Source organism: Augochlora pura, chromosome 11, assembly GCF_028453695.1.
Source record: "Augochlora pura isolate Apur16 chromosome 11, APUR_v2.2.1, whole genome shotgun sequence".
Classification (NCBI taxonomy): domain Eukaryota; kingdom Metazoa; phylum Arthropoda; class Insecta; order Hymenoptera; family Halictidae; genus Augochlora; species Augochlora pura.
The window spans coordinates 12,196,775-12,217,804 of NC_135782.1; the positions used below are offsets into that span (position 1 = coordinate 12,196,775).

General features: G+C 33.4%; 1 protein-coding gene across 2 annotated transcripts in view; it reads left to right on the top strand.

The window, feature by feature from the left end:
- The window catches only part of LOC144476690 (neural-cadherin), a 573,745-nt gene that overhangs the window by 109,908 nt on the left and 442,807 nt on the right, over positions 1 to 21,030 (top strand). Inside the window, exons 4-9 of one of the 2 annotated variants that reach the window (XM_078193815.1) lie at positions 6,575 to 6,766; positions 9,294 to 9,540; positions 11,662 to 11,881; positions 12,501 to 12,777; positions 16,048 to 16,643; positions 18,766 to 18,912. In XM_078193815.1, the coding sequence (XP_078049941.1) occupies positions 6,575 to 6,766; positions 9,294 to 9,540; positions 11,662 to 11,881; positions 12,501 to 12,777; positions 16,048 to 16,643; positions 18,766 to 18,912 (1,679 nt within the window). Of the gene's footprint in view, positions 1 to 6,574; positions 6,767 to 9,293; positions 9,541 to 11,661; positions 11,882 to 12,500; positions 12,778 to 16,047; positions 16,644 to 18,765; positions 18,913 to 21,030 lie in introns of those variants that run through there. The other variant, XM_078193813.1, reaches the window with a different exon arrangement.

The following is a 21,030-nucleotide window of genomic DNA, read 5'->3' on the forward strand; positions in this document are numbered from 1 at the left end:
TTTCAGATTTTTATAATATAACAAACAACAAATTAGTAACTATTTCAATTTGGCGATATTTTGTGACGTATTTGAGATATGTTAACACAAAGTTGTAAATAATTAGGCATCGCCTGAAAAATTATTGACATTCTCTTACTTACGATATAACGTGTACGTATACGCAAGCATATAATAAGTTAACAAGATCTGATATCGTCATAGAAGAATATTTGCGTTTTACATTTTCATAGTGCGAGGCTTTGTTTTGCCACACTGTGCGACGCCTCGAATCGATCTGTTGATTTCCTACCCGTCGAGAAGCACCGTGCCGACCGGAAACCACAATTTCAATTCAGAACCTGATTTACTTCTCTTGATCGAATAACTCCAATTCAAACCTTTACGATGTTTCGGAACATCGTTGGACTAGACAACTTCATTGCTGTCATATTTTTTTTCATAAATTCGTGGCAACATTTATGGTTAGCTTGCTACATTACAAGTTCAAAAGGCAAAATCACACTTCACAGCTACACCGTCAAATTCACTAGAAAATAGGTACAGATATGAAAAATATTTCAAAAAACATTTAGTTACTTTTGACACACTATATAGGCAGAGAGTTCTCTAAACAGTAAGAACAATTTCTATATTTTTTATATCCTCTTGCGATATTTATGTCAGAGTTATGACGGTAAAAACACGGGTACAGGACTCGGGATTAAATTAAGATTGCTATTTTCGTGTGATATTTTTCAAAAAATCAGTTTCTATTTCATTTATCACAATTAGATGTATTCAAGAAACTATTAACATATATTCGTCCGCATGACGAAAATTCGACATTTCGCAAACAATCACTAGTAGCCAATGACGAAAATGCTGATATAAAGTTGAATATCTTCTATCTTCTGATAGAATCTTAACAGACCCAAAACACTACTAAAGTATAAATATTATGTTGACAACAAAATCATTTTTTAAGAGCAACATTGAAAGTTAATACAAAAATTACAGTATTTTCTTCTTGAATAAGTAATAATTTTAGATGTTGATGAAAAAATTGGTATAATTATTTACTTTATTGATATTGAAAAAAAATCCATAACTTCCTTAATGTTGCAGTGGTAACATAAAAATCAATAAATCAGCTACATTATTCATATTATATACCGTCATTTAAACTTTACATTTTCATTATAATTACCTGAAATTGTAATATTATGGTTTACATTTCTTTTCCTGTTTAATTGATAAGCACATAAATTACATGCAGTATTACTAAAGTCATATCAACCTGTCCTTCGAGAAAATTAATGTATATAAATAATGCTCCAAATGTCATAAATTTTAATGATACATACGTTATTGTACAATTTGAATGTTTATCCGACCTTTCTGACAATTGCACAAATGCGCATTTTTTCACAGGCTCCGAAAAGATTAATATGCATAATATTGGGATTTGAAAACAATGTAAAGAATTGTATTTTAATTTTATCTCGTGTGACTAAATTTAACAAAAATTTCAAACAGAGAATTTATGACGTCGCTTCCGCTAATTTGACACATTTTTCAATACTTTCGTAAAAATAACGCCAGAGCCAACCAACGAATTTGAAAATGCAATTTATTTATATTTCTGGTATATTGATTTTTTGCGGTTATATTATGCGGTCGCAATGGGAAAAATTAAGTTGAGAAGAAAAGAGATGAATGAGAGCTAAGTGTCATTAGTGACTGCCGATGAACTCCTTTTGTTTTTGTGCCCTGAAGTGGTGTAATCAAGCAACGCCAAGTCCAGAGAACGGACGGCTATGAAATTCCTCTTTCACATGGGACGCATTCATTAGAGAATTGTCTTTAAAGTGGTGCTGGAACGTGTTATGCGTAATGTGAAAACAAACAATATGCTATAGGAGCGTATCACGTCCACCAAAATGAGAAAATATGTATATTCGCGAAATCAGTCATTCTTTTTACATATATAGATCAATACCTCCTTATAAAACACGTCGAGCCACATCAATTAATGTATAAAAGAGTATATGATTCTTAACAAAATAGTGAAGCTGGCCATAAAATTTGTAAAAATTCTCCAGTTGCAAGATAAAGTATTACTGCCATATCCTAGATCCCCTGGTATGAACAATTTTCTTTAATAGTATTTTCAATATTTCCAAAAATAACGAATATATTTTTGAGTGATCTGCTTCGTTTGTAACGTTCTGTATATTAATTTGATAGTTACGTATTATTAATCAATTTAAATAGAGCTCAGAATCTCTTACTCACTAATATCTTACCAGGCAATAATGTATATAAATAATACGATGATTAAATAGTGAATCGTTTGAGTAGCAAAATATTGTAAAACTAAATGTTCGGATAAGGGAGACTCTGCTATATATCATTTAAACAGACGATTGGCGAAACAACTCCGAAGAGGAGTAATAATTATTTGGTGGTTCGTCGAAAGGAAAAATTTCCTTGAAAAGTATGAAAGTAGCCGAGTTAGGTGAATCACTCTGTATACGTGAAATGATCCACTAACACACACGTACTCGAATGGGAAGCGTGCCGAAAGGGGGAACCCGCAAAGCCGGGTGTACACTGTGCAGAGTAAGGGAAACGCGGCAAGAAATATGCAGCGATGACTTCCGGCGCGCGCGGGGCTCGCACGTGGATACAATTTCCTTTTGAAATGCCCGACTGTTCGAGCATTCGCTTCGTATCGTGAGTTCCATGCTAATTACAGTTTCGGCGGGCAGAACGAAAAACGCGGGACGCGCGTTACGCACGAAAGGGCCGGAAGCATTCAATTACGCATTCCGTTCCATTCAAACGTTGCTCTCGCAATTATTACGCATATATTACAATTACGTTCGCTCAAATTTCATCTTATTTTTCAAACAAAATTTCTCATCTCGTTTTTCTTTTCATTCTACCTCGTTCCACTGCTATAAAAAGTGTTCTTATGTCACTGATTTCTATTTGCAGGTTAAAATACAATGTTCACCTCGAGCCGCGCTCGGAACAGAAACTTTTATGAATTATTTCGTCCACGGTTGTCCAACGAAATTATCATATTAAAATCATTTCCAATTTAGTTATTCGAAGACACTGTACTTGAATTTAAAAGCATGTTCGAACTCGTTTTACCTTTGATATTTATCAAAGCCAAAAATATGCTACCTTTTACGCAGACCTTGGATCTGCTCTTGCTTTCCATGCAATTCATAACTATACTGTGCTTTCACATCACTTGTACTAATAACGAATGTTTTCTTTCCGCATCGCCGGCTTTCATCACCACAGGATTTCAATGTTAGTAACGATATTTCATATTCATATTTCATGTTTTCTAGTAGACTCCCGTACAGCGCCATTAATTGCGCGTCTTTTTTTGTAAAAATTCGTATTAGGAATTTGTATAAACGAAACAGTTTTACTCCATATAAATCAGCAGAAGATGTGATTTAACGATTTCATTACGTAGATATAATTAGTTACTGTTCATATCGTAAAAAAGAAAGTCTACAATTAGTTTATTTTTATATTAAACTGTATATTAGCTTATATTTATATTTGTTGCATTAAGATTATATGCAAATTTGCGTTACAGGAACGCGCATTGTATTGGAGTCTATTATGTCTGTGTGTATTTTGTATATATCGATACGTTTCTGCAGTAGAATCTTGATTATTGCAATACCGATCGATTATTAGAACATTAATCATACATATTAAAATAATTCGTTGAAGACATAATATATAATAAATGATTCTCAAAGATTATAAATGATTTTGATATAAAGAGAAATATATTTCAAAGATATTATAATAGAGTATGCAATATTGAACAATTTTTAAATTTACAAAAGTCTGCGCTCCAGTTGTTAATTCGATTTCAACGCGTAACAGTGTTTCAGTGATTTTTCTACGTTACAAAAGGTTATCCTGAAATTAGAAACTGTATTAGAAATTGATGTCGAAATAATTATTTTGAAATTTGCTAATAACGAACCAATATCACTACATAAGTGAGGAAAAGTGAAAATAAAGGCATGCGCGACACACTGTTCCCTTGTCAGTGTCGCATGATCCGTAAAATGTAAACGCAGCTTCCTGCTTGCTGGCTATCCGACGACGTTTTGTGGTCAGAGGCGAAGAGGAGTGCCGTTGGATGTGTCACGGCAGGGTAGAAATAAAAACACGCTAACAAGAGAGGAAAAGCATGCGGCGCTAACAAGAGAAAACTTGTCGTAATACGAAACCTCGAAAATGTGTGTTTAGCATAATTGTAACATTAATCATCCGGTTAACGGATCGTTGTGAGAAGTATGAAAAAACTGGAGTAGAAATTGTAGAAAATTGCTAAAAGTCTGTTTCAACGCTTTTGTTTAATGGAATTATTTATAAAATATTTCGTTACAGACGATCTTGGAATAATCAAGGTTTTACAGTACGATTTTCCTGCAACATTCTACCTACCAAATGCACCAATATGTACTTCACTATGTTTTACGATGACGAAAATAATCCAGTAGCTAGCTTTTTTATTTTACAGCGGTCCCGCTTGATAAGCGTGTGAATTTAGGGCCCTTGAATGTCGTTTCTACGAGCTATCTAGGCATATTTATATTCTCTGACCGCTTACTTGTTTGCATACCCGAAAAATCACGCGTAATTAGAGTAGGATATACTATATGTCCCAGTTTCCGCGCTTTTTCCAATTTGTGTGCCCTTGAATTAAAAACGTATAGAAAAAGAAACGTTTTATATATAAATTAATGGTCCGTATTTTTTGTATCATGTTCGCCTATCAGTATGTAATATTATTGATGTATTGCTCGATGTATATGCACGCATCAATTTCTACATTTATGTATACGTTTTTAGTGTGGGGGTACAGAAGGTGAGACAGACAGGGAAACTCCGACATCTATCCTATAGCGTAAACGAGAGATTGCTTCCTGAAAGTACTTCCCTTGAAGTATCGTTTTTCAAAAATTTCGTCCAAAAATATTAGTCATTAATAGGCCGCAGATTGTATTTGTGCCAAAAATGAGCGAACGAAATATAAAACAGTAAAAAGAATAATAAAAATAGAAGGTTAGTCTTGTATTACTTTACATTTACTAAACTTGGCTTTTGCAACCGATATAAGATTTTGATTTTGCACAAGGATTTGCAGCTTAATTATTAGAATCGTGGCAGTGTGAAAACGAAACGTACAGTCGTGTAATTTTACACGTCAAGTTCCCTAATAAAAAGATTATGTGCTTTCTGAAACTATGAGATAGTACGATAGTTTCAATTTAATTGTTCGAAACAATCTGTCGAGAAATAATGAGATCTCAGGAGAAAATGTGGAAGATCAGTGAAAAAATAACACATTTTCTTTAGCATTTTGTAAAATTTATTTATTAAATTGTATCACGTGGATTTTTGCAATTTCAACAGAGATTTCTCCCTTGCAGAGATAACGCTCATTGAGCTATATTAATTAGTGAATCACTTATTGGTGCATTAACAAAGTAAAAAGAAAATGCAATTTAATAACAGCTTTGGTAGTTGGGTAGTTAACGCGGTATGAAGCAATTAGTTTCGTGCGTTCGAATTAGATGCTTTTTCGATGGAGAGCCTGCAACCTGGTGTGCTGTTTCCTGGATCGATAATGTTTACAGGCGGTGACAGAAAGTGATGTAAATTGATAATTCAAATCATGTTTTTCCTGGCATATTATATTACTGGAATACATGGCGATAAATCGGTTCCGAAAGCATGTTAGCGCTGTTGTAAACAAATTGGCGAAAAAAAATCAATAACACGTTGAAATTAACGAACCCAGTTTGAACAATACCGCATGCTTGTTATCCGAGCGTTTACTGTTGTCCGAAAAATTGCTTTCACACACTATGCATTTTGAAAATTAAATTCATACAATTTGGAATAATAAAATCTTTCGAAGATGACAGCATATATAATAAAATCTCGTTCGAATAATTAATGGAATACTTGGTAGTTTTATCAATGGTAGTTGGTAATTTTATCAACAACTGTGAATCTGGAAAATAAGTTTTATTTCAACTCTTAGCGGAGCAAAAATATTTCAAGTTTACAGACCGCCGAGTTCAAGTTACTTCTCATACAAAAAGGAGATTTTTCTATGAAATATGGAACAAAATATTTATCCTATAAAAATTCGGTCTTGCAAATATCAATCTCACATTAGCTCGTCCACACGAACGCGAGTTTATTCTGTATGTATTACTGATTAGAACTTTGGTGCAGGGAATTTCGACCCGCACAATTTCGATCTCCGAAAATATAATATAACGGAGCTCGTTATGAAGTAGTCGAGTTACAACGTTGACGCATGCCAATAGGAAGATATATGTATGCATTAGAAGCTTTACATTGGGAAATTTCCCATCAAGAGCTTTGAATCGATCGGAGCCAAAGGTCAAGCTGTAAGCGCGATCATGTGAAATACTGTTGGGTCACCGCCTCCAAGCACTATCCACCACTTTCAGTGAACGTGTGCGCACGTTGCGAATGCATATCAATAATCGATCGACAATTGCAGACACGGACAATCAGCGTGTCATTATCAACATGAAGGACGTTAACGATGAACCGCCGTACTTCATAAATCGGCCTCTGCCAATGCAAACGGTGGTGCAGTTGAATGCACCGCCAAATACTCACGTGTTTACCCTCCAAGCAAGAGATCCTGACAGTGACGGCAGTATTCACTACTTCATTGTTCGAGACCGGAGTACGTACCAAACATTATAACACAATTTTCTTTCCTAGGGAACATGGGAAACCTCCAATTTCCCGAATGCATTGCATTTTCGATCTGGACACTATTTTTACCGATATTTTCTATTGCAGAATTTATCGAATTAATTTTGTCATTACTACAGCAAATTTCGACAAGTAATTGCATAGAAAATATTAAACGTAGAATTTCTTGTCAAAAATTATTACAAGATGTCCTCCAAAACCTTTTGGTAAAAGTAGTGTTATACAGAAATTATTAAAAGATATTTCAAAAACAGAATCTCGGTTGTATGAAATAATTCGGAGAGAAACCTATTAACGCGAGAGAATTTTCACGTAATAGAACAAGAAATAGTTAAGGCTCAATCTCACTTGATACTTGATAAATAAAATAAAATAAATATAATTTATTGTATCTATAGATTTTGTATACAGCGTACAAATTTTAAAATACAATAATAGTAATAATTGAATCAGTGTAAATGAATTTCATTCTACAGAAACAAGTAAACACATTGTCTGCTTACGTAGGGTGTCCTAAGATTATGGTACTTCCGGAAAATGAGTAATGAAGTAACTTTTTCTTTAGCGAAAATACAATCCGCAGCTTTGTTTATGTGTTATTAATGAGAAACAGTGATTAATAAGAGGTGAGATTAAATGTTGCGAGGTGGCTGAGCCAATTAGCGGAACTGAGCTTCGTCTACTCACTCGCTGGTCAGTCTCTTTCGTGAATAACACATAAATAAAACCGCGGTTTATATTTAGGCTAACGAAAAAGTTACTTCAAATAACCTCAGGAACCTCTCATTTTTTCAGAAGTACCATCATTTTGGGACATCTTGTATCCACTGTGTTACACGATATTGCAATAGAAAATATAAAACTATTTGCACAACAAGTATTTATATAACGGAGATTCTGTTTTATATCTCATTAAACAATAGCAACGTACTATATTCTAATGAAAATGTCTTATAACTCGAGAGTGTTGGTACGAATAATTACATATTTCACCTTTCATAAAAAGTACTTATATGTTACATTAACCAAAATTGATTGCTATATCGATTTAGACTGAGATACATATTCTATTGAGTTGGCAAGAAAGAAATTTCGGGTTTTTAGTGTGACATAAAACTCAATTTCTTCTATCCAAAAAATGAACTTTAATCAGTGAAATATCTTCCATTCTGTTCGATGACCTTTTGCCATCTTTCTGTTAACTTCGTAATGCCGTGGTCATAGAATTCCTGGTCCTTAACAGCAAGAAACTCAAGCAAGTGCGATTTGAGATCACCGTTATTGCCCGAAATTTTTACCATTTAAGAAGTTTTGCAAACTTCGAAATAAATGATAATCCGATGGGGCAAGGTCGGGGCTGTATGGGGGATGCGACATCACTTCCCAACCAAGTTCCAATAGTTTCGTACGTGTTGTTAAAGATGTGCGAGGCCTCGCATTGTCGCGCATTCCTTTGCGACTTGCCAATTCTGGCCTTTTCTCTTCGATTACTTCCACCAATTTCACAAGTTGTTGGCAATAAACATCTGAGTCGATCGTTCGGTTGTTTGGAAGCAGCTCGAAATACACAACACCTTTGTAATCCCACCAAATTGCCAGCATGATCTTTCTCTGATGCAACTCAGCTTTTGATATGGTTTGTGCTGGTTCATCATGCTTAGACCATGATCTTTTTCGATTAACATTATTGTAGACGATCCATTTTTCATCGCCAGTGATAATTCTTTTCAAAAAATGGTCGATTGCATTACGTTTGAAATGCGTATCACAAATATTGATTCGTTGTGTTAGGTGAATTCCTTTCAATTCTTGCGGAACCCAAATATCGAGCTTCTTAACAAGTCCAAGGCGTCTTGTATGATTTTCAATTGTTGCGTGTGATACATTTAACTGTTTTGCAATCTCTCGCACAGTTATATGACGATCCGATTCAATTATTGCTTTCATTTTGTCATCATCAACTTCGGAAGGTCGACCAGAACGTTGATCATCTTTCAATAAGAAATCTCTAGAACGAAATTTTTTCAACCGATTCTGACACGTGCGTTCTGTTAAACAATCAACACCATAAACCTCACATATCTCTTTCTGAGCCTCGACCGCTTTTTTGCCTTTATGAAAATAAAAAAGTGAAATGTGTCGAAAATGCTGCTTTTCGCGCTTCATATTAAAATTGACCGTAAACTGACAGTTGTAAACAAAATAACACGGAATTTGTTTCTAAAGCAACCTAGAGGTGATTGACTACCAAATCTCAAAAGAAAAAAATTCTGACATTGACAAAGAATATCGAAACAAATGTAACGCTATCTACTGATGCAAACCGAAATTACTTTCTTGCCTAGGCAATAACTTGGAATCAGTGTAGCATAAACATAGAATTTTTAGTAAACGGAGAATTCACTGGTGAAATAGAGTTCTATTAGAAGATATCAATAAAGCATTGGTGGTAAATGATTCGAATGGAAAGTAAGTGACACATGTTTTGCTCGCAGCTGGAGGCCGTTTCGAGGTAGACGAACGAACCGGCGTGGTACGCACCCGTGGGAACGATTTGTTTCAGTTGGACATGGAATACGTTCTGTATGTGAAAGCGGAGGATCAGAACGGCCGCGTGGACGAGAAGCATTTCCAGTCGACTCCTGAGGAGCGGCTATCGATCGTTGGTGGAAAACGCCCACCGCAGTTTTATATGACCGCGTACGAGGCAGAAATACCGGAAAACCAGAAGAAAGACTCCGAGTAAGTTACGCATCACTTTTCTTTCGGATCCACGGCAATACCTGCGCATTAGATTCGAAACGCTACTCTGTTTGCGAAATTACATCATTTTCCATGAAAGCTACACCATACGAGACATTTGCATCGATCCTTGAAAGTTCAAAACCCTTGTATGTTAAAACAACCCCAGCACGTTATAGATCCTTAGCCAAACTTTGTTACCTGCTTTATACTTATCATTTAATTGAATTATTTTTTTATTATCGAATGCCCAATACACCGGGATCAGATTCAAGTCCGTATAGTTCTGTTCCTTCTTGTATGAACTTTTCTCTGAAATTAATATTTTTATACGAAGAAGCTGGTTTACGTACTGTCTCTTATGGCTTGAACAAATTCTATTGAAATATCGGCGAATGGTCCATTCAGTAGCATTCATATCAACTTCTTTTGCTGCGATCTTCGACGGTTTATATCAGAAATCAATAGCGGTATACCCTTTTCTGCTGATTTTCATGCAAAGCTGTTGATGCAAAGTTTTCTTTTTAATTTTGCCACTTCTTTACGACTTATATTATATTTCATACAAACGAATAATATTGTATTCTTTTCCTTTGTTGAGCAGTTTCACGTCGTTATCCTCAGAAGAGTTATCGTATAGTCTTCGCGCAACACGAAGTCACCTCTGTGTTCACATTCCCCCTCTCATTAGCTGCCCCATTACAACAGTCAGTAAAGAAGGGAAGGAATATAAACACAAAAGTGCCTTTCTGCCGCTTGAAGACTATACAACTAGGTTCTATGATAGCAAACAATTGGTACTTGTTGCCGGTTATTAGTTTATTTGCAAAACTATTAATATTATATTGCGTTCCTATTTTTGAGAAATATACCATATACTGTAAACATAAATAAAAATAAACTGTTTCATACTATTACTTACCTTCGCCTTGCAATTACAATCAGACAAATGTGAACGAATAGTTAAAAAAGTGGTAGTATGATGTTCATTTTCATGAGATACGTGTGTGTATACATTTTCTTCCTATAAGTTTTATATATTTATGTCTATATATGTTTGTAACAAAAGAAGTTTTACTTTGAACAAAATATATTTTGTTCCTTTCTGTGAACTAATTTCTATCGAGACTTTTAGCTGCAGACATTGGAAAAGTGAACAATTGAACGGAAAATAAGTTATTTTATGATACAATAAAAGTCTTGTTCCATCGACGATTTTTGTTATGCGACATACTAGTCTATTATATACAATTAGAAACGATAAACAATTTATTTAAAGTAAAGTATACAACACTATCAAATATTGATATACTCTGATAACTAAGATCCTTCTTTCACATTATATAACTCGCAAAATTGTAGTTCTTCTCGATTTTAGGCAATTTTAACCCAAAAATGTAAGCAATAAAAAGATGTTTATATCTTTCCATGCTTGTAGCTTGAATCCGCATCCACCGATTTCGATAAAATTTTCAGCATGCATGCCTACACATATGTTACCGTAACCTACAACTGACGCAGTTTTTTATTTTTTTTGTTATTTCGACTACTTATAATTTTTAAAAAATGTTTACAAAATCGTCTTATAAATTAGCTCCTCTAATATCGCAAAGAAATCAAATTATCTTATTCAATTTGAAAAAATGTTATTCCACTTTCACAATAACAAAGCGTAAATGATTTTTTACTGTAATAATTTCTTAGGGGAGAAATAAAATGGATATTTATAGTGTGCCTACATTTACTTCAATTCTTAAACATTAATAACGAAAGGAAGGAATAAATGAAGAGAAATAAAATAATATTCATACTTAACAGATCATTATTAGAAATCATCGTCACGAGTCAGACTCGTCATAGTATGGCAAGGGGTTAAAAGGTGTTCGAATAGGTATTCAACTTCGTTCAAATAAAAATTCATACAAACTGGATATAATAAGGTTACTTTTTCTTTGAAAATAAACGTTTGCTAATGACAACATTACTATTACTATAACGATTCGCAATATTGTCTACTACAGCTGGTTACTTCCTTTCGATTAATGTAAGAGTAGTAGAAATAAGTAACTAAAATAAATAAGTTAGATACAGCGGATTTTGATATTTTCTATTTGATTGCAGCATCATATCGGTGAAAGCAAAGTCATTCGCTGATCGCGAGATTCGGTACACATTGGAGGCCCAGGGTCAAGGTGCAGCAGGAACATTCAATATTGGCCCGACTTCTGGTATCGTGAAACTTGCCAAGGAACTGGACTTCGAAGATCTTCGTCAACTCCATATTTACACCCTCACGGTAACGGCTACGGAGGATTCTGGTGGCTTCTCTACGGCAGTCGAGGTATCTCATGTTTATTTCTCGCCTTAACATTTGTCACCTTTTAAGACTAGGTTTACGGCATCCGTCAAACAGACGAGCTTTAATATTCTTTAATGTACGATTCCTTAAATTGTGATCTTTAACTTTGGCTATATTCATATGTTATTAAAAAAATTCACAATTTTTGTCTTGCAAGAGATATGCAGGAAGTTTTATCTAATAGGGGCGTCTAGTGTGACAGACGAAAACTTTTTTAAAAATAATTATAAATCAATATAAAATAATTATAAATACCAAGTATATAAATATGAAAATAATTATGAATCAATATTTTGCATCGGCTCTTCTACCTTTTCCTTAGATCTGATGCAACGTTACAACTGATTAAATATTTGCAGGTGCAATATGTTTCATAATATACACGTATACATAAAATTACGATTGTTTCAAAATTTGTAAAATGGAATAAAATGCGTGGCTTGTTCATAATTATTATTAATAAAATGTAGTAGCTAATGCAATATCTAGCTATTAAACCCTACTTTATTCGACTGACTTTATCAAAACCAATTGTTATTATTTCAACATTATGAAAATTCGTGCAATATTCGTGCGATTGAAATCCTTCTGTAATTTTCAGTTAACTATCCGAGTGTCGGATGTGAACGACAACGCGCCGAAATTCGAACTGCCTGATTATCAAGCGCACAACGTGGACGAGGACATAACGTTGGGATCAAGCATACTAAAAGTGAAAGCAGCCGACGCGGATTCCGGCTCCAACGCGGAAATAGAGTATCTAGTGTCGGACGATCATTTCAGCGTCGACAAGAACGGGATCATAGTTAACAATAAGCAGCTCGATGCGGATAACAACAATGCTTATTACGAATTCGTTGTCACTGCTAAAGACAAAGGTATTTTTATCCTTATAGAAATATTCGAACTAGTTTCACACGCCTTAGATTTCCCTGTACGATAAAAAGCATTACAATAGAATATGTGTGCAATTCTAAAAAATATTGAGTCTGTTATAGAGAGTGTTTCTGTATTAAATTGTCAAGCTTTAGGTATGAATTTAGGACTCTGAAACCAAGAAATTTTTGGTGTCGAAATATACTCACAAATGTTTCCTTCAAAAGATATTTGGACCGTTTATTTTGAAAATGATGCTAATTCATTTTTTTTAAAATGAAATATCCGATAATTTGTGATTAATTTAGTGTACACTTTTTATTTACAACTAGTTAATATCTAATATTTTTTAAAATACCAATGTTTTGTGAAATTTTAAGTTGATTATGAAAGTGATATAAGTCTAATTTCCATAGGCGCAGATAGTAGGCATTACGAAAAATTTTTTGGACACACCACAAGATTATTATGATGTTCTACAACATCGTAGAAAAAATAATTAATTTATTTTACAACAAAAAATCAATAAAACAATTCAAAAATGGCTAAGAAAAAATACTAATGGAGAAAGGGTAAACTGGCTGAAAATATGTTGGATGAGGTGTTGCTATAGCGCACTGTACATTAGTGTATATAAAACATCGATGAAGAACATGGAGTTTTATATGTTAGATTTATTTTCTATATGCTGAGGAATTCTGCAAAAATATGAAAGGATCGCTCCGGGGCCTTTGTATAACGATGCCAGACCTATTAACTATGAAAAATATAAGGATATGGAGCAGTTATTTATTACCTTATACAGTTCTTGTTTATCATGAATATTGCAAAATACTGCCACATAAAGAGCATAAATAAATAATAGTAACTTGTGTCAAATATAACAACATATAAATATAATTAACGTCCAAAATAAAAACTACTACTTCTACTTTAATTCTTGTTATAATTTATATACAAAATTATATTAATACGAAATATATTTCAAGTGATATTTAATTTTTCATAATTGAAATTGAATGATTTTTACAATTGTCTAATTATAAAAATGGCGTAAGTTCGTTTTCAGCCCGTAAATATACATTATTTTAGTTAAATTTTAACAAGATTTATATATTCAAATTACATGTTGATAAATTAGTAGAAATATTCCCAGACTTGACATAATGAATTTACATTTTTGTATTGTCAAATATTTATATACACCACTTTCAAAATAAACAGTCCATTTACTTCTAGAGTTATCGAGGTTTAGCAATGGATAACTGAAATAACCGTGTTACCAACATCGACAGTTATGACTGTGGTGCTATTTGCACTGCAAACGAAGCATATATCATTAGTTCTGAGTAATTGTTGACAATTTTGTAGATGTACAGCGTTAGTCAGCCACTTTATCCGTTATCCATACATGTAATGTTTATCCATAACATATGAAAATTACGATTATTTTTATAAGTGTCATTACAATAAATATAATCATTTTCTTTCGTAATTTATGTGATAAACCTGAATTATTTTAACGGCATACATTATTAAGTCTTACAACTATAGCAGTAAATACCTCTTGAAGAAAGCATTTGCGAGTATATTTCCAGAGGAATAATATGTTTGTTTTAGACTCCGAAATATATACCTAAAGTTTGACGATTTAACTCGGGAACACCCTGTAATCTGCAATTCTATCTGCTGTAGGATATCAAAAATACGATAAATATAGTCTACGACTTGAATAGTGTGAACATTTACACGATGGCATAAAAAAGCGTTGAAATATAGGACAGTTATTTGTTTATGCTGTGCCGTAATAGAATAGATCTCGTAGGAAGAGATAAAGAATCAAACGTATTCATAGTGGCTTCGGGAAACTAGATAAAATAAAAATGAATTCGAATAAAGTGATTCATTCTTGCGTGTTTTCGTGGATAAGTAACTTCGAAATGTGGCGAAACATGTCCACTATCTAAAATATTACAAGTGCTCATTAAAAATTGTCAAGAAAGATGTGTTTTATGTTTTATTCGTATTTAGCTCGAAATATTACAAACACGCTTCTGTTTCTCTCAATAAAATTCCTGCGACGATGTATTTTTCAATTTAATTGTTCGTTCCTTGATTATTAACTTAAAAAGCCATCAATTTACTTTCTTATTAACAAAGATAATAGGATTGCCTCCCAGGTTTAAAAAATCGTAAAGTGAGAGATTTATAATTTATACAGCTTAACACGTTCCGTGCCAAGCCATTTTTGCCTGTCTTGTCGTTCAGGCCATTTGATATTTTGACTAAAGGTTGATATATTAAATGTAATTATTAATTATTGTATATATAACAAATAAATAAACTTATGTGTTTTGTTCCATACTGCATTTTGTATAATGCATCATTTTTTCGGTTGAAATATATTTTACAGAATTACATGCGTCAAAAAATATATGTTTTCAGCGCATTAAATAAATATGACAGCGTGTAGCACCGGTGGTACACGTGGTCTGAAGATCAAGTTTAACGTGTACCACCGGTGGTACACATCGCACGGAACGTGTTAATATATTATATTATAGGCAATAAACATTTAGAGTTCATCAGAATCACAATTGCGACTATTCACCATTATCTTACTTTTCTTAAATGAATACGTTATTTTTAATTGCAGCCTGTTTTAACAGCCATTGAGGCAATGCGAACCCTACACGAGAACACGATGTTTATGACTATGTAATAAGAGCAAATTGTTCGGTTGTACAATTTGTACATGTAACGTAGATACATTTGTTAATGCAATACAGTTTTGAGAGGGTATTCTAGTATGAAGTGCGCGTGTTTTTACCTTCATTAAGAATTTTTTTTTTGTAAAGAACATATTAACTTTTTGGAATCAAATCGACAAGGTTTATTTTCGATTGATTTTTATAGAGACTGTAGCAAGACCTGTACTAAATTCGTATTTACAATTGTCAATCAATTAATCAAGTAAGTTCGAGATATCATTAAAATCTTTCTGAAAAACGCAGTTTCCAGAAAAATGGCTTCAAAGTTTAGTTTATCGATAATGATGTCAGGTCGTCGCGTCTTTCAACCAGCCATAACTTCGTTAATTTTAGCATTTCAGATGTACGAATCCAGAGATCTATTTTCAAGGATTTGCAAAATAATTAATTGTTTCGAAAAGTTCACCCTAGAGTACCCCCTTAATAACAACACGCCTTTGCTTACAAATATTACGGCACCGTTGTCACAATTTTCCTTCTGACGTCGATTCATTATTCTAGGTGAGCCACCAAAGACGGGTACGGCGACGGTGCGTATTTACACGAAAAACAAAAACGACGAGGAGCCAAAGTTTTCTCAGCAAGTGTACACACCAAACGTGGATGAAAATGCTGGACCCAACACCCTTGTCACGACTGTAGTCGCATCGGATAAGGATGGTGATAACGTGCGATTCAAATTCGTTGGTGGTAACACCACGTCGGGTCAGTTTGTGATCGAGGAGATCACCGGTGTGATCCGTCTTCATGGAAATAACATCTCATTGGATAGGGACAAATACGAACTAAATGTAACCGCTCTCGACGATGGCGCTTGTTGCCCGAATGGGCCGTCGACTATACACACCAGCACGGCTGTCGTCGTTGTCTTCATCACGGACGTTAACGACAACAAGCCGGTCTTCAAAGACTGCAGAATGTACAATCCGAAAGTCGAGGAAGGCGCACCGAACGGTAGCAACGTGATCAAGGTGCAAGCTACCGACGAGGACAAGGGTGTAAACGGTCAAGTGAAATATTCGATTGTACAACAGCCTAATCAAAAGGGAACCAAGTTTACCGTCGATGAGGAAACTGGCCAGGTTTCGACTAATAAGGTACGTTTTGATAAACGAACATTGACTAAGAAATATCGAAATACAATAAATTCTCCCTAATAGTCCCTGTAGAAATTCGCTTATATTTTCCCTATGCTACTCTTAGGCCTACATGCATTACACTCTCGTGTATACTAAGGTTCAACGGAGTCGGCTAAGCGTATGATGCGGCTCGCGACGGGACTCCTTTGGCTAGAATTCCTGGAATGGCAATACAATAACAAAAATTGTTTAATTTGCACATTTTAAAACTCAACTTTTTAACATATTGCTTAAAATTTTTCTGACTAAAATGAGACCAAACATGACATAGTTTGGGCGAATATTAAATAAATATGGTCTAAAGAATGTGGTTTCATTTGAATTAGAAGAATCTGAACAGCGTGTGAAAAAGTTTTTCTTGTATAGAAAATTAGAAATAAAATAGTCAAGGTATCGTTCTTCTAAGATTATTATGTATTTGTATTAGTAAACACCGATATGCTGGCCGCTGGTTTTTAAGTTTGCCTACTGCTCCGATTTTCGTGCTCTCTCTCTCTCTCTCTCTCTCTCTCTCTCAGGAGATGACGAGAAGTATAAAGACGTAAGGTTCGAAGAACCATGTCGGGTTTGCCAAAGTTGTCTATTTTCGATTCCAAACTATTGTACTATTAGGGAGAATTTATTATTATTAGGAATCTTTATTATGTATAACTAATAAGATATCAAGCCAGTTCAGATGCAATAAGTTGGTAGATTGGCGAGTAGCTATTTGATATTAAATAATTTAGGATATAGAGAAGTGTCTGAATTAGTACTAGTTTCTTTGAAATCTCTTTTCTTTGAAAGTAATAAGTTACTTTCCTCGTTAATATTTTATACATAATCTGCTAAATATGAAGGTTAGTCTAAACCGAAATAAGGTATGATTCTTCTGTTATCAAAATCTAGGAGTGAAAATGGATGAAAACGTACAAAAGGAAATAATCTCATTCTATTAAGGCGATTATTGAGAGAAAACAAGTGTTAATAATTGACACATTCGCGTATGAAATGGTAGTGCAAGACTTTAGCATTATTTCAGTTCTCTGAGAGCAAGTATATTTTTACATCATTCATAGGCAATCAGATTTTCTATGTTAATCTGTTATCGTTACTTGAGCGAAACATTTAATTGATTGATGGAAAAAGAAAATAAATGTCTCGTCAAATTCAGTAATGGAATTGTCTGGATCAGTCGTGATCCAGATTGTCCACGGAAGAATAACATGCATTCGGATGTCAGTTTTGTTATTAACCAGTAGGGAAAGTCTAGACGAACAAGATAAAATCATCGAGGTAGATCTAATTCACTAAATTATTTTATTGTCTTACTCAACTAAATCCTACCGTCCACAAAGAATTAATTACAGAATTACTTATCACTCTACTAAATTATTGTCCAAATCTGGACCGCTCTAAAGGCTACATTTTATAAGTTTTCTATAATTAATATAATCATTTAGCTTTTCTAAACATCGAATTCTTATTCACAGGATCGTACATAGGTTGTTTACACGAAATCTAAGCAGTGTCCTCTTTGCAAACAGTAAACAGATACATTAAAAAAAGAAAACGGGAAAATGTTATATTATTTTTTGTTATTTACATTATTTTTGTAGAAATGAAGATAAATTATATTTTTTTTTAAATAGATGCCATGTAGTTTTTTATATCTTATGAAAACGTGTATAAGAACGCATTCACAATGACTTTCAAGATCGCACAAAGTCAAATAGAGACATCCATGCGCAAAGAAATCATATTAATCATGTATTCGAGTTGAGGCTGCAGAAAAAAAGCCAGATAAAAATATTAAGGAACCCATTTCATGTTTTATTTATTGCACGCTTATCTTTTATTATTGTTTCGAAGAAAAACGCTAGTCAGATTTAGTGTGAGCACCTTATATAGTGTGTGTATGTATAAACGACAAAATTTGCCTACAATACATAAAACTATAACACAAACGTAAATATTTAGCTGTAGAAATCGTAATATTGTAGGTGTCATAACTCAATTATGCTGTGAAACATTTTGAAACTATGTATATTTATTTGAAAACTAAACACGAAAACGTCTAATTATATATTGATGATTTTAGGTATTTGATCGCGAAGGAGACGATGGGAAATTTGTGTCCGTTACTGTAAAAGCGACAGATCAGGGCGAACCATCATTGGAAGGAGTTTGCTCTTTCACTGTTGAAATCACTGATGTCAATGACAATCCCCCATTGTTCGACCGTCAGGTGAGTAAATACGTTCATGCATCCTAATGAAGGTTGTACAATATTCATTCGTAGAAAGAAATAATAAAACGTAAGAAAGAATATCATTATTTGTGTAAACTTCGAAATCAAAAATAAAAATAAATTTAATTAAAAAAAAATTAAATTACTTAAAAGTAAAATAAAATTTTAAAACATTCAGACTGAACAATTACATATAGTCTTTATGTGGCAAGAAGGCATCTCTGTGTTTACATGTCTCCTCTTGCTGTTGCAACTATTTATCGCTATTGGCTGAGAACAGAAATGAAGATCGCAGCGAGCCAATAGCGACTGGCAGCTGCGACAATGAAGCATCTAATAAGAAAGGGAGTGTAAATACAGAGGTGTTTTCTTGTCGCGTGAAGACTGTACAAGATGTATGCCGTACCATAAAAGCATAGGTCTTAATTTTTGTGAAAATAGTTTCTTGTAAAAATAAGACGAAAAAGAAGGAAAGAAAATGTATTATATAGATGAAATTTCGCTCTTCAATTAATTCGTTTTTTAATTGTTTTCGTATTATACTTGAATAGTATATGAAAACTATGTTTACTTAACGCTGCATTGAAAAAATGGCGTACCATTTTTATGTCACTGTCCTACTATCCTTGAAATATTCGTTGCTTGTTGCTGAATGTTTCATCAATGATAAGTTTCGTCGAGTTTCTATTGCTTATTTCCATTTGGGTCGGTAAAAATCAAAGGAAACTGTAAAATGCGCGTGAACTCATTGCCGCCGTCGACATCAACGAGGTCAAGTGTATAATAAGATGTCTGGAATATTAATGATAATGATTCCATTACCAAGTTAATTGCAGAATGTCGAAAACGTAAATCTTCGTGAGCTTCTTCAGATAACTAGTATAAATATAAAAATAGAAAAGGAGATTCATGCACCAGATGCAAAGGAATTTAAAACCTTAATTGAATTAATAAATCGTAATGTTTAAACGTGTACACAAATTGTATAGTTCTGAATATTTATTCGTTTATCATTGGTAATAGTAAGGATTACAGTAGCAGAACACAAGTGAGCAATAATAATATTGAAACACTATTTAAAATCTTTCTTCCCTTCTTTAAAAAATAACTTTCTTGCACTGATATCAATCGATTTATTAATGAAGAATTTATTAATGACCTTATCCTTGAACGATCGTGTTAGCATTTTCAATTTGTAGGCCGTATTGACTATTACACTTTTACTCATTTTAATTATTTAATATAACGTCGATAAACATTGATGTAAATTAAATGCATGCATCGTTTCCATTTGATTATGAATTATTACAATATCACGGCACACAATAATAATAAAGAAGCATACATTTATAAACTATTATCGAATAAATTTGATTATTATTTCTTGACTTTGATGTGTCTTAAATACATAAGTGTAACAATATCCAATTTCATATTCACTACTTTCTATTTAATTAACATAATTGAATAAGCATCCGAAATAACAAGTACAGTAAATTCTCTCTAATTGTTTCTCAGCTTGCAAATAAAGTAGGATAATTTGGAAAGAGAATATACGATTATTCGAGCTAGGCGACTAGTTTTTACAGTTGCGGATTGTTAGCAGCTATGAAAACGAGCTACAATGCTCGAATAATCGCGTCACCTATTTCCAAATTGTGCATTTTTGTTATCGAGCTGAGGGACAAGTAGAGGGAATTCACTGTATATCTTTTATTTGTCGTGACTTCTTAACGGAACAATATTTGCGAAAATGGCGTCCTATTGTTGAAAGAGATAAACGAATGCGGAATTGAACGAAAGTAGAATTCATCACTTCATATTGCTGCATCGCATTCTTAAATACTCTATGAGTAAAAGGATATCATTGGATCCAAATAAATGGTTTAGGAGCTTCTATAAAACGTCCATACATAGAATTACTTTTTTATAATTGGGCCAAGCATTGGCCCATAATAAATTTTTTGGTATGTTGAACTAATTATAATAGTTTAGTAGACTATGCCTAAGAAATTCTTTTTGATTGACTAAAATTTGATGACATAATAGAATTTAAAAACGATGACTTTTTAACTTTTATATCTGAGTTAAAATAAAAATTTTAAAAATGCATTT